General features: G+C 46.5%; 1 protein-coding gene across 6 annotated transcripts in view; it reads left to right on the top strand.

The window, feature by feature from the left end:
• Nucleotides 1-14,930, top strand: part of GNB1L (G protein subunit beta 1 like) — a 160,417-nt gene that overhangs the window by 109,380 nt on the left and 36,107 nt on the right. For 3 of the 6 annotated variants that reach the window (XM_069100836.1, XM_069100838.1, XM_069100839.1), the window contains 3 exons: nucleotides 1,842-1,982; nucleotides 2,664-2,789; nucleotides 10,755-10,920. In XM_069100836.1, the coding sequence (XP_068956937.1) occupies nucleotides 1,867-1,982; nucleotides 2,664-2,789; nucleotides 10,755-10,920 (408 nt within the window). In that variant the 5' untranslated portion in view covers nucleotides 1,842-1,866. The remainder of the gene's footprint in view (nucleotides 1-1,841; nucleotides 1,983-2,663; nucleotides 2,790-10,754; nucleotides 10,921-14,930) is intronic. The other 3 variants (XM_069100835.1, XM_069100840.1, XM_069100841.1) reach the window with 1 other exon arrangement.

Here is a 14,930-nt window from a genome sequence, read left to right as displayed (position 1 = left end):
CTGTCTCTGTCTCTCTCTCTTCCTGGGTGATAGATGGTCCCACTATTCTCTGCTTCCATCAGACTTTACCTGGAACATAGAATTCAGTTCTGGGCATCACATTTTGCCAATAGAATATTCACATTATCTTCTATTTTTTCATTCTTTTGATTTCATCTTATTGTATCTTGATTTCTCATAAAGTCATTAGGTTGCATTTGCTCCATTTCAATTTTTAAGGAATTATTTTCTTCAGTGAGCTTTTGGGCCTCCTTTTCCATTTGGCTAGTTTTGCTTTTTAAGGCATTCTTCTCCTTGTTGGCTTTTTGAACCTCTTTTACCATGTGGCCTAGTCTGTTTTTAAGGTGTTAACTTTCTTCAAAATGTTTTTGTGTTTTCTTTACCAAACTGATCACAATTTTCTTGCATTCCTCTCATTTCTCTTCACAATTTTTCCTCTACCTCCCTTACTTGATTTTCAAAATCTTTGAGCTCTTCCATAACCTGAGACCAATTCATATTTTCCTTGGAGGCTTTGGATGTAGGAGCTTTGACTTTGTTGTCTTCTTCTGTGTGTGTGTGTTTTGATCTTCCTGCTCACCATTGTAACTTTCTCTAGTCAGAGTTTTTCCTGCTGTTTGCTCGTTTTCCCAGCTTATCAGTTGACTTTTAAGTCTTGTTAAGGTAGGGCTCTGCTTCCAGGGTGGAGGGTGCACTATCCCAAGCTTCAGGGGTTTTGCTTACCTGTTTTCAGAGATGCTTCCAGGGACCTGTAAGTTTTCAGATCTTCCAGAGTAGTATGATCTAAGGAGAGGGGCTTGCTCCTTTCCTGGTCTGTGAGTGACCTCAAGCACTCTTTTCAGTGCCCTGGAACTGTGAGGAGGGTCCCTGCTCCACTGCAGTCCCCAATTCTGGTGCCCCTCCTCACCCTGGGACTGCCACGCAGGACTGTGAGTCAGGTCTGAGTGTGGGCAAAGCAACCAAATCCTGCCCTCAGTGCTAGCAAAGAGACCCTCATCATCTCCTTCTGACCAGTTGTTAAACCCCTGAGTTGTGGGCTGAGAGCTCTGGACACAGCTGCTGCAATTCCCAAGGCCTGCGCCTGCTGTTCTGGGGCCCAGTCTGAGCCAGACTGCGCTCTTCGCCCACGCAGCTATGACAGACCTTTCCTGCTGACCTTGTCTTGAGCTGGAAATTTGTTTCACAGTCTTCTTGTAGGTTCTGCTGCTCTAGAATTTGTCTAGAATCGTTTTTAAAGGGGCTTGGGGAGGTTTGGGGGAGAACTCAGGCCAGTCTCTGCCTTAACTCCACCATCCTCTCTCCCTGAAGCCGGCGCCACATTTTAAGAAGGAAATGCGTGAGTGAGTGTCCCAGAGCATCTAGCCTGCTGTAAGAAGTTATTAAGCCTGTGCCAGATGAAAATTGGCTGATGGACCTGTGGCAGACAGGACTGTGGAGGACCTGGTATTGGGCTTCAGGCCATCACTGGGATGAGGGATTAGCAGCATTTGGTCTAGGGACTGGACTCAGGAACAATTGGAAGTTGCATAGGGGCAGATTTGGGCTCGATGTCAGAACAGACATCCCAAGGAGAGCAGTCCCAGGATGGGATGGGGAGTCCTCCTCCTGGGGGAGGGGAGCTTCAGAATGGGAGGGGTACCCACTCATCAGAGATGTTATGGGGCTTTCCTTCCACATGCAGGTTGGACTAGGTCATCGTTGAGTTCCTTCTCAAATTTTGTGATTTTGTGACAAAAAAAAAAGAAACCCTCTCTTCTTTCAAAGAGTTTATAAGAGGAAGAAGCTTTAAGCAAAGATGGACAGAAATAAACGTATTCTTTTGTTCTTTCTTTCTTGAAAAGGTGATGGTGGATTTGTCTTCCAGACATGGCTCTTCCCCCTCCTCCACCACAGTTCGTACTCCGAGGTTCACAGTCAGCAGTCAATACCCTGCATTTCTCTTGCAGAAACGAGGCCCAAAGCCCCCCACTGCTGTTCTCTGGGTAAGGGACACCTCTGATTCCCAACTAATGGGAGAGAGCTGTCAGTCTGAGTTGTCATCAGCCTTTTCTGTTGGAAAATATTTTTGTAAAAAAATGTTGTTTTTTGTTATTTTCAAATATATATAGTAATTCAAGGCTAACCAAGTGCTGATAAGTAGAGGTCCTTCTAACCTGACTTAATGAATAAAGAAGAGTGCTTGATAATTGGCCTTTCACTTGAATGTAAATGGATGTTCCTGAAGCAGTTGAAAAGCACTTTGTTCATTTCAGTAGGATTAAAATGTGCCTTCTGCTCTGGATTTCATTTTAAATCTTAGAGGCCTGGTGGTCCAGGGAAAGGAGCTAGAAGTTTAGAGTCCTTGGTGGACATGATGGGTGTGGGCAGAAGGGCAAGACCCTTCTGCTGTCCCAGCCTGTTTCCTTGTATGGAAATTGGGGATTATACTACGTGTCCTGCCTTGCTGATTGGGTGGGGGCAGGTCTTTCTCAGAGGTGAGGGCAGTACAGACTAGAGAGAAATGAGAGAGAGTCTTGTGTAGCTGAGTGGCTCCTCTGGGGTTGGAGAGGTCGTCTTTGTTCACTAGCACATTCGATCTCATTGCCATCATCTGCCATATTATATAGAGGCCACCTCTTCCTTAAAAAGGCCAACTAAAACAACATCTGGGTATTGTTTGACAGGTCACTCAGTGGACTGATACATGTCTGGAACCTGCAGACTCGAAGACCAGCTGCCATCCTGGATGGCCATGCAGGCCAGTCTGTGTATTGGGTGAAGACTCTGGAAGATCAACACTTGCTCCTCAGGTGAGTCAAGGGACTGAACAGGAAGGATGCCTGATTCTGGATTCTTCTTCTTAAACCTTGCAGAACAACACGCCTCAAAATTACCTTTCAAGCCTCACTCACTGAATATTCCTCCAAGGCCTGTATAATGTGATCAGGCCAAATGGGCCATCTCTCTGTTCCTCACACGCAGTGTATATCTCCCATCTCTGTGCCTTTGCACTGGCCATTCTCCATGCCTGGAGTGCCCTCCCTACTCACCTCCACCTCAGCTCATTAACTAAAGCTGATGAGATGAATATGTCAAAGAAAATACTGACCAGTATCTGAAATTATTACATATCTAAAGATCCCCCCCAGAAAGAAGGAGAGAATGAGTCCATAACAACTACAAGCAGGTCTCAAAGGAAAAACATGGATGTTCTATATAGACCACTTAAAACTGAGAAAAAATGAAGCAAGGGGCAGCTAGGTGGTGCAATGAATAGAGCACCAGCCCTCGAGTCAGGAGGACCTGAGTTCAAATCTGGTATCAGACACTTAACACTTACTAGCCATGTGACCTTGGGCAAGTCACTTAACCACAATTGCCCTGCCTCCCCCCCTCCAAAAAGCAAAAAAAAAAAAAAGAAAGAAAAGAAAAAATAAAGCAAGAGCTAAAAATAAAATAAAAGCTCTTGAGGGAAGACTTTGAAGGAGTATTAGAATCTTAGAAAAGAAACTGTTAAAGTTTACCCAAATAATAAACACCTTATAAACTAGAATAGACCTAAGAGAAATCAATAATTCCATAAGGTAGCAAGAAATTTTAGAACACTATCAAGAGATTGGATAAAATATAAAATGTCTGATTAAAAAAAACACCTGGCCTGGAAAACAGATCAAGGCAAGATAATTCAAGAATCATTAGATTCTCTGAAAGCTATGATTTAAAAAAAAAGCCCTCGAAATTATATTTCAAGATATTATCAATAAAAACATCCCAGATCTGTTATAACCAGAAGTCAAAGTGAGGATATAATCTACCAATCATCTTTTGAAAGAAACCCCAAAAGGAAAAGTCCCAGGAATAACATAGCCAAAATCTGGCACTTTGAAGGATAAAGTGCTACAGGCATCTGGAAAGCAGCAGTTCAAGTACTGGAGAACCACAGTCAGGATGACACAAGACCTTATGTCTTATGCTTTCAGTGAGAGGAGAACTTGGAATACAGTAATCCCAAAGGCGAAAGATAGAGGCTTACAACCAATGATAACTTACTCTGCAAAGTTTAGTATAATCCTAGAGGGGAGGACAAAATTTTTTTTTATAGCCCTTTGGGCATATTTTCTTTTTTTTTAATTAATTTGTTTGTTTCCTTTTAGTTTACAGGATTCAATTCCACAATTCCTTGAGTTTCACATTTTGTCCCCCTCCCTCCCCTCCCCTCCATGGCTGCTTATAGTCAAGTATAGGATCTGTAAATACTTTCACATTATACATTAGTCAGGTTATAAAGACGGATTGTATCAGATGGAATGAAAAATGGTAGAGGACATAAAACCAAATAAGAGAAGGAAAAAGATCAGGTATTTTGCTTCCACTTGGATATAAACTTAGTTCTTTCTAGTTCTTTCCCTGGATGCACACATTTCTCTCCATCATGAGTCTTTTGGGATTGACTTCTATCACAGCATTGCTGAGAAGAGTCCGGTCTATCAAAGTTGTTCATCACACATATGTTGTGTCTGTAATTGCGTACAAATTTCTCCTGGTTCTACTCTTTTCACTCAGCATCAGTTCTTTTAAGCCTCTCCAGGTAAATATGAAGACCGTCTGCTCCTCGTTTCTTATAGCACAATAGTATTCCATAACATGCATATACCACAACTTGTTCAGCCATTCCCCAATTGATGGGCACCCCCTTAATTTCCAATTCTTTGCAACCACAAAAAGAGCTGCTATAAACATTTTTGTACATATGGGTCTTTCTCTCATTTCTGTGATCTCTTTGGGATATAACCCTAGGAGTGGTATTGCTGGATCAAAGGGTATGAAAGTATTGATAGCTCTTTGGGCATAATTCCAAATTGCTCTCCAGAAAGGCTGGATCAGTTCACAACTCCACCAGCAATGCATTAGTGTTCCGATTTGCCCACATCCTCTCCAGCATTTGTCATTTTCCTGTTTTGTCATCTTAGCCAATCTGACTGGTGAGATGTGGTACCTCAGAGTTGTTTTGATTTGCATTTCTCTAATCAATAGTGATTTATAGTCAATAATAATAATAATAAATATGTAATAATAAATAATAAATAAATATATAAATAATAATAAATAGTGATTTATAATCAATAATCAAGTGATTTATAATCAATAGTGATTTAGAGCATTTCTTCATGTGCTTTAATTTCTTTCTCTGAAAACTGTCTGTTCATGTCCTTTGACCATTTATCAATTGGGGAATGACTTGTATTCTTATAAATTTGACTCAATTCTCTGTATATTTTAGAAATGAGAGGACAAATTTTTAATGAAATAGAGGACTTTTAAGCATTTCTGATGAAAAAATCAGAGCTGATTAGGAATTTTGAGATGCAAATACAAGACTCAAACAAAAATCTAGAAAGGTAAATTTATCTGAGTAATTGAAGGGGGAGGTAATAAGCATTTATTAAGTGCCTACTGTGTACCAGTACTGAGCACTTTAAAATTATACCCGGTTTGATCCTCACAACAGCCTTGTGAGGGAGGTGCTTTTATTATCCCCATTTCACAGTTGAGGAAACTGAGAGTTTAAGATGAAGTATAAGTGACTCGCCAAGGGTCAGTCTTCCTGACTCCAGGTCCAGCACTCTGCTAGCTGCCTCGGGAAGGGACTACATGATAATGAAGGCTAACATTCTTACTAGCGAGAAGAGGAAACGAATCTCTTTTCAGAACTTTAGTGCTCTTAATGCAAGGGTATTGAGGGAGTTAAATGAGAAAAACAGAGATCCTGAGGGTAGATTGCTTCTTCTTTTTAGAGTTTCAAGCTGGAGAGGGAAGAAGAAATTCATTAGTGTAGAAAAGAGAAAGAAGGGAATGGAATTTGGAATTTCTCATAGATGGAGTACATGAGCTGAGAAGTGTGCAAAGTTGGAGGAAGGGGCAGGGCGAGGGGGCAATAGAGTCACCTCACTCTTAATTGAGATGGACAGAGGAGGACTGAACACACTCAGTTTGGTGTGGAAATACATAGCAGAGAAAAAAACAGGGATGAGGAAAAGGAGGAGGCTAGGAGGGAGCATGGTACCAAGTAAGACAACTTCCTACTAATGAGATGAGGAGTAAAAAGGAAAAAAAGAAAGACCTAGAAGTTCAAGGGTGCCTCAGATCGTCTGTTAGACGATCAGGGACAGGCTGAACAAATTGTGACGTGTGAGTGTCATGGAATGTTACTTCACTGTAAGAAGTGGCCAAAGAAGCCGGCATGTTAGCTGGTGCCTGCTGCTGGGAGCCTGAGGCTGGAGCTGAGCTGAGCCCGACTTTGGGAGCTCTGAGCTGCAGTGACTCTGTGAAGTGTGCGCCTTCTCCTTGCCCAGACCAACCCCTCTGTCTGTGCCCTTGCTTCCACCCCCTCCTTTCTTCAGCAGCTCTCTGGCACCACTGTTATCCCTCCTCACAGGCCCCTCTTCTGCTGCTCACACATGCACACACCTCCCCCCTCCAGAGAGCTTTCCCTGTATCATGCCACACCACCATTATCCAACATCTGCTCTCAGCTGAAGCCCTGGAAAAAGCCATCCATCTCCATGATTCAGCTTTGTCTCCTCTCCCTCTTTCCTGACCTCTCTGCTTTCATCCCATGTCATTCAGCTGAGACTACCCTCTCCGGTCCCCGGATCTCCGAATCCTTCTGAACTTTTCCAATTCCATTGACACATTGACACACTGCTACCCAGTGGGTTTTCATGTCCCACTTCTCTCGGTCCTCCTCCTTGGCTAACCTTAATTCTTTCTCATCCAGTGTTGATGCACATCAAACACCTTCACTCTGGGCATCCCCAAGGCACGGTCCCAGGCCATCTTCGTTTTTCTCTCTGTAGGCCTCTCATTGGATGATCTCATCAGCTCTTCTGAGTTTGGTTATCCCTACATGATCAATTCCCAGATTTATCTGTCCAGCCCTAATCTCTTCCCAGGATCCCTGCTCACTAGCACTCTGTTTACATTTCTAGCTGGGCGTTGTCTAGGCAGCTCAAACTCAACATCTGCAAAGCAGAATGTTTGATGCTTTACCCCAAACTCATCCCCTTCTGACCATCCATGTTGCCATTGAGAGGACCCCCATCCTTCCAGTCACCCAGGCTTGACACCTCCCATCACGCTCAGCTCGTCACTCTCATGCCCCATGTACAGTCTTGCCGAGACCTGTTGTTTGCACCTTCTCAGCATGACTTCTGGGTGCCCCCTTTTTTCCTCTGCCCCTGCCCCCACCCCGGTTCAGTCCCACATCCCCTCACGCCTGGTGTTGCTGAGGGTGGGGGTGGGGCTCTGCCCCGGCTGTACCATGTTTGCCCTTTGTACATTGCCTGCCCCTGACGTGCATCTGCAGGCAGGCCTTTGGGCTTTCATGAGGAGGAAGTGCCAAGTGTGGCAGCTCAGCTTCTCTGCAAGATTAAACCTTTGGGAGCAAATATTTGGGAAGAGGTCACCCCAGTGGGTGCGGCAGCTCTGCAGGGTGGAATGTGCACACATGTGCCAAGGGCCATCGGCCACAAGTGCCCATTGTCCAACCACGAGACGGGAGGTCAGGGCTGCTCAGTCAGCCTCGGCACTTGGAGGGTGACTCAGTGCTCTTGGCATTTGTCAAGTGGGACCGAGCAGCCCTCGGAATGTTCAGGTGCAGCCACATTGTGCTGAGAAATGTTGCTGGGTGTTGTGTTGCCTTCTGAGTGGATCACATCCCATCTGTTAGCAACCCAAGGCTCTGAAAGCTGGGCCTTTTTAAAAAGAAAACCCAAGGCAGTGTTTATAAAGTACCTTTTTGGTCAGTGCCTGGAGCCCCAGGGGTCGCCTTTCATGGGTCACTGTGAAACATGGCTCCTCGAAGGGGCCAGGGAAAGAATGGAGGCCTTGGAGTCACAGAGCCCAGCGTAGAGCCAGAGAAGGGGCAGTGAGACTGCCCAGCGTCTCACAACTCTTAAGTGTCAGGAGGCAAAGCTACGACCTTCAGCCTACCACCTCCTCGACCACAGTCAAGAGAATTGAGTTCGAAATCTGACAGAGATGCCCAAGGGCAGGTCAGGTAACAGCAAAGACTCAGCTTCCTCATAAAATGACATGGTCGCTTTTGTCCCCCCAACCTCCCAGGGTTGTCTGTCATGAGGAGTAACACCACTGCAGCCATGCCACGCAAGTTACTAAGGCGGTTGTTAAGACACTGCCTCATTTTGCAGCAGGAACGGTGGCACAGTGGATAGAGTGTCAGGCCTGGAGTCAGGAAGACCTTGGTTCAAATCTGATATCAGATACTTGCTAGCTGTGTAACCCTGGGTGAGTCACTTCACCCTGTTTGCCTCAATTTCCTCATCTGTAAAATGAGCTGGAGAAGGAAATGGTACCAGATGGAGTGAGGAAGAGTTGGACATGACTGTAAAATGACTGAACAACAGCAGAGACTTCAGAAGTGATGGAACTGGGATCAAAATTCAGCCCAGTGTCCACTGTCCACTTTTGAGTCTTGTCTCAGATAAAGGTGGCCAGGACTCAACAGAGAGTCCGTTATTCCTCGCCCTTTCGGGAGAATCAGTCTGGCAGGGTCTACATGCAGAATGGACGTTATGGTGGAGGATAGAGCCCAGCCACCCAGCAGAGAAGGCCGGTCAGTGAAGTGGGGACGTGCAGAAGCCACAGGCTTTGGGGCCAAACAGCATATGCTAGAAAGGGAGGCATGGAGAGGAGGGGAAGGGTCGTTCCAGGAGCCCCCGGCTCAAAGCCCCGGGATCTTCCTTTCTGGGACACTTTGTGGTAATGGACGCCATCTCCCTGCATCTTCCCAGCAACCTCAGGGGAGCCAGGGCAGCTCTGGGCCCCAGCTTCTCCATCCTCGAAATCCGGGGGTAGCTCCTCCCGACAGAGAAGTGATGACTGAGACACAGAAGGAGACAAACATTTCTGGACGAGGCTGATGGGGGGATTTGTTTTCCTTGGCTGTGCATCTCTGTTACGAGAGTTTTTTTCTTTTTCTATTGGGCAGGGAGGTGTAAGGGAGAGAAATAAATTCTTGTTAATTGAAAAAAATGTAGTGAAGAAAAAATTTAATCGAAAGAGTTGACCCAGATGATCGCTGCATCCCTTCCTGTCCTGACAACCCGTGAGTCTGTTATTTCTATTTTCAGGATGAGGGAAATGAGGTCTGCAGAGGGAAAGTGATTTGCCAAGGTCATCCATAGATGAGGGGAACGACAGGACTGGGAAGCAAGCCCACGTGTTTTTTTACACGTCTGGTGTTTTTTCTGCCATCAGGAACCCCGTTTTCTGGATGAGGAGACCCTGAAGTATGAGTCAGACCTCCAGCTCATGGGTTTAAGGGCCATCTCTTTGTAGATGGAGGTCTTGCATGACCACCCTGACAGATACAGAACCAGGCTGTCTCCAAAAAAAGCTCCAGGCACATGGCACCAATTGGCCATCACTATTTCAACCTGGATGCCCCCAGTTATTTCAAATCCAGCATATCCCAAATGGAACCCATACTTTCCCCTTTACATCCGCCCCTCTGTCAGACCTCCCTGCTTTCCCTACTTTCCATCCAGCAACTCCGGATCATAGGGTCACCCTCAGCTCCTCATTGTCATCCCACGGATCCGGTCTTTCGCCAAATCCCATCTGTCACTGTGGCTACCACCCGAGCTCAGGACCTGATTGCCTTGCCTGATTGGTCTCCCTCCCCCAAGCCTCCTCACACTCCAGTCCATCCCATCTTCATAGCAGCCCTCAGAGGGAAACAGAAGCAGGTGGGGAAACTCTGGCCTCGATTTCTTTGTCTTTAAAATTGGAGAGTTGCCCCTCATGACAGAACTGGCATTTTCCAATACGCATCCTTTGGTGACAGGGCAAAGGAGTTTCCCTCACTAGGGCCCTTTGTAGCCTTCCGTGGATGACCTGGTGCAGAGGAAAGGGAACAGAACCAGGACAGTTTGTGGAATGGCGATCTTGTTAAGACAAACAACTTTGAAAGATCTGGGAACATAATGACCAGCCACGGCCCCAGAGGGAAAAGTCGCTTCCTTCTGCCCTTTGAGCCCATCACGCCTGTCTCGAGGCAGATAATGTGTTTCATTATAAGTCCTCTGGAATGGCAGTTGGTCATTCCCAGGTGATCTTCATGCAATATGGCTGTCACTGCATACACACGGTGTGCGCCTGGTTCTGCTCACTTCACTTGGCGTCAGTTGACGTGAGCCTTCCTAGCTAGGCTTCTCTGAAGTCATCTCCCTCATGACTTCCTACAGCCCAGCAGGATCCCAGCACTTTTCCAGCCATACCCCAGTGGACGGGCATCCCCTCCATGCCCGTTTCTTTGCCACCACAGAAAGAGCTGCTATTGATCATTTTGATCTTCTAGATCCTTTCCCTTTGCCACTGTTAAACAAATCTTAAAGCCTATCCTTCACCTGAATTTGAATCCATTTACTTGCTGTGTGTCCTTGGGGTGATTAAATTCTCTCCTCTGAACCTCAGTTTCCTCATCTATAAAAGGAAATCATAATCCATGTACTTCATATGTCACCAAGGACATTTGTGAAGAACACACTTTGTCAGTGCCCATTGATGAATGAAGTGTGGCCAGCATCAGATTTGTAACAGGATGTGGCCCTTTCAGATTTTAGAAATTCCTGAACCTTAAAGGTGAAATTCCATGCTGAAGTGTATACTGTACTGTACCATACTATACTACACCATTCCATACCATACCATACTACATTATAATATTATGTAAATATTTTTTAATTTTGTAGCCAAGGACGAGACCTAAAGCTATGTCTGTGGGACCTATCAGAGGGCCGAAATGCCCCGGTGGACTCCCTGTCCCTGGATAGCGTAGGCTTCTGTAAAGGATCCGTCCTCACTTCAGGGACCCAAGGATGCTGGCTCCTGGCAGTGCCCGGGAAGGGCATGGATGAGGTAAGAACCCCAGCCCTGTGACTCTGACACGAGGGAAGATGGACTATTTGTGTTCTTTACAGTCAGTCCGAAGGTCAGGCCCCATCTGACCTTTGCTGTAGAGAAGACCCTGCTTTCAGGAGGAGCCCTGTGCAGGCCGGAGGTGCCAGGTGGAGACAGAAGCACTCTTCTGTTCTCTGCTTAGTGCCCATCAGCCCCCATTCTCCACTATTACTGACTTTGTGGTCCACTGATACTCCCAGATCTTTTTTTTATGTGAACACTGCGGTGAAAACCATTGGGAGCTAAGGAGTGAGGGTGGGGTAAGGAAGCAGAAGCTGCTGTCTGTTAAGACAATTTTCAAAATTGCTGATGAGCCAGATCTTGGAGGAGGGTGGGGGCGGGGCCGATAATTAGATCTTTCGAGGAATCTGATCTGATTCTGATCCATGCATGGGAGACCCCTCTTTGAAGGCGGCAGTCTGCATCTTTATAAAGGACAAATGGGATGTCCCATAGGGTGTCCGTCTAGCAGCCAACTGTGTGATGGCAGAGAGGGGCCTTGTGCAAATTGCCTGGGCCCTGCTGCTCTCCCATCAAGGCTGCCCTCAGTAGGCGTGTGGGAATTCTGCTCACAGACATTCTGCATAGACGGGCCGGGTGCAGTCTCTCCAGCACCTTCTGTTTTGGCAGCAATAGAGTTGTGATTTTTTTCTGCCTCTCTGGTTCTTCTCTTCGGGCACCGTGAGGATCATTCCTCAGTGTTCTCACAGCTGTGTCTTTTCCGAATGGATCTGCATGTTCCTGGGCTAGTCCAGTGCCCGTTATGCCTCGGTTTTCCTGTCTCCACCACCCCCACCTACTTGTGAAGCCGCCCAGGTCTGATTGCAGAATCTCCAAAGAAGGGTGTGGTGCCGCCGGCCGACCTTTCCCCTTGGCGTCTTCCTCCCAGCTTTGTCCCCAAGTGCGCTCCCTGAGTCTCCGGCCTGGCTTCCTTTCCACTTTGCTCCTCTGTGTTTATGAGGACGGACGGTTCATAACCTCCCACCACCCTTTACTCTGTTACACCCTGGTGCTGCCCTTGGCTGCCGAGTCTCTCTGACTGCCAAGGAGACCCACGCTTCTCCATGAAGTTGCTTCTCAGGCCTTCTTGGTGTCCTCATTATGGCGGCTCCTATAGAGTCCATCTCATTGAGGGAGGGGGCTCTTTGGTGCTCCCCACATCCAGTGCTTCGAGTTGTTTCCTGAGCGCCATGTCAAGGTGCACGGCTTCCTTGTGGTCTGCAGGCCTCGGCCTCTCTCCTTCCTTCCAGTCTTCTTTCCGTTGCTGACACCTTCCAGTAATCCCTTCCTCGTTGCAAAGTAGAGTTATGCAAAACAAACCAGCTTCTCCACCTTGTCTGACAACTTCTGCTTCATTCACCACCTAGATCCCCCAGGGGAGGGGGAGGGGCGCATCACCATCCTAAACAACATTTTCCAGCCTGTTGGGGTTTTTTGCCATCCTTGCTTACGTCCACCTTTGCATTAAAGTCAGTGAGCACAAGGACACGTGTGCGTGTATTTATCTTACTGAGTTCTGTATAGAATTTCCCCTCCTTGGCACCAAAGGGTGGCATATTAGCTACAGTCATTTTCATGGTGGCCTTTTTACAGGTGCTTACCAGGAACACTACCTGATACAAGATGACCCCGTGGCCTCTGAAATGATGGCTCTTTTTTCCCTTTGCAGGCACAATCCAACCAAGTCTGCCAGTGCCTTTAGTTACCTCTCCAGTGAAGACCTGTGAGCCAGCCCCTCCAGCTGTAGCTTCCTTTGATTTATAACAAGCTTTTCAAGCCCCTCCAGGAGTGTGTCCCATCACTGGCACATTTGGAGTACCAGCTGCTAAGCTTATGTTTCTAGATGGTCTGAAAACTGGGGCCCAGAGTCCCCTGAGTCCCCTCTTCTCCACTCTGCCACCATCCATACCTGAGTGAAAGGGGCCCTTGCATACCATTGGGTTTGGTGACTTGGGGGTTCCCAGTGACCTTAGGAAGAACAGGGCTGCTGGAATAGGTGGTTCAGAAGCCAGATTTCTGGGAGCAAAAGAGCAAGTATGGGGTGAGAAAGTATAAGCAGAAATAGAGGCGACTCTGTTCAGAGAACGGTCAAGATTTCTGATGGAGCAGGAGGGTAGGAAGGGGGCCGAGAGCACAGGGGGAGGGAGGAGCCCAAGAAAGGAGGGAAATGAGCAGGGATGCAGAGAAGCTTACATTAATGAGAAATGCCTCCCTTGTTTGCTTAGAAAGGCTCTCCTTCCCAGTCACCATCACTTGTACCCCCACATGTGGAATTTAAAATCGACATGAGCTTTCCAGCTCCTGAGATGGGCAGCAGCTTTGCGGGAAGGGAGACCATCAGATCCATAAACTCCCCTAAGATGTTGTATTACATAGAACCTCCAAAGAGACAGGTTCTGTGAGAGCTCATACATCAGCGGCTTAGGATGAAAATGAAGACTTCACATGTGTTTACATTTGGCTACTTCCCAAGAAGAGTAATTTTGTCTTGAAGCAGGTTCGGTTCATAAATAATGAGATAGTAACAGGCATTTATTTGTTCGTGATTGCATTTAAATCACCAATTACGAACTGCACACATTCTTCTTGCCAATTTGCCAAAAACATCTTAAAAGGCTTATTAATGTGAAAAAGAAAAAAAAAAGGGTGTGCTTTCCGGGCTGCTCCAGCCACCCATGAACACGCGGAACCCCAGGCAAAAGCAAAATCTTTTTCCTATTAAGTAAAACCAATATAAACACATAGCATGGAGACTTATGTTACGGATTGTCAGACTTTGTGAAGCAGTACTTGGTTCTGAGGCTTGGTGGTCACAGCTCCCTCCTTCCTCTCTCGGCCTCCCACCCTTCCTAATGGAAGCATCGGCTTGGTTTGGAAAGGGCAGCTCTCACCGGGTCGGCTTGACGCTTCCCTGCTTGTGATACTGATCATAAACATTTCTGATCGCTTAAAGGTTCCCTGAGTGTTTGCCTCACAACCTCAGCGGGTCTCTGTTACGTGGATTCTTAGTCCTGTTTAACTGATGAGTACTGAGGCTCAGAGTGGGACTTGCCTCCTTTCTTACAGTTCTTGGGCCACCACGGGACCCCTCCTCTCACAACTGTTCCAGAGAATGAGAGGGTGCAGAGCTTTAGGGCATCCTTAGCAAACATAGGTTTTGTCTTATTTTATTTCTATTTTATTTTTTCTATTTACTTTTTTGTTTTTTTTTAATTTCCTTTTTTAAAAAATCATGTTTTTAAAAATTTTGCTTTCAGTTCACCATCATTTCTGAATGTATCTCTGCGTGTATCCCACACCCCACAACCAGCCAGCCCATACAGCAAAGATTTTAAAAGGAGAGAGAAAAGTAGTTCAGTAAAACGAATAATATTGATAGTAACAGCTGGCATTTATAGAGTGATTTAAGGTTTCCAAAGCTATATATGTTGTTCCAAATGCTAACCCAGCAGCTGTATCTGTGTCTATACTGTGTTACACCCGTAATGTCCCACCTCTGCAAGGAGCCAGACTGGAGCAGTCTAGTTAATGAGAGTGGTCCTTTTGCTGGGGGTCATTCTGTTTGCATTTCCAGAGTCAAGGAGCGAATTGTTTTCCTGGATTTTCATCCTTCCCTCTGGATCACCTTCTCCATCACCAATTATAACCTAGGGGTCGTTTTCAGCATCTCGCAAGCACCGTCACTGTCCACGTATCCCTTCAGGTGCCAAATCCCGGTGATTCTGTCTTCCTGACACCTCCTGCATGTGCCCCTTCTCTCCTCCATCACTGCCCCCACCCAGATTCAGACCTTCATCACCTCATGCCTGGTTGGTCTCCAGTCTGTCCCTGTGCCAGTCCATCTTCCTCTCAGCCAACAAAGGAACCTTCTTAAAGTGCAGGTTTGAGCTCCAAGGGCTTCCCACACCCTCTAGGATTAAACATAAAATTCTCTGTTGGACCCTCGGAGCCCTTCCCAACTTGGCCCT

The sequence above is a fragment of the Petaurus breviceps genome, unplaced genomic scaffold, assembly GCF_028583685.1.
Source record: "Petaurus breviceps papuanus isolate PSGF00001 unplaced genomic scaffold, PetGlider_PUasm1.0 428, whole genome shotgun sequence".
In the NCBI taxonomy this organism is placed as follows: domain Eukaryota; kingdom Metazoa; phylum Chordata; class Mammalia; order Diprotodontia; family Petauridae; genus Petaurus; species Petaurus breviceps.
The sequence above is the reverse complement of the archived record's forward strand: the minus strand, read 5'-3'. Positions and strand labels throughout refer to the sequence as shown.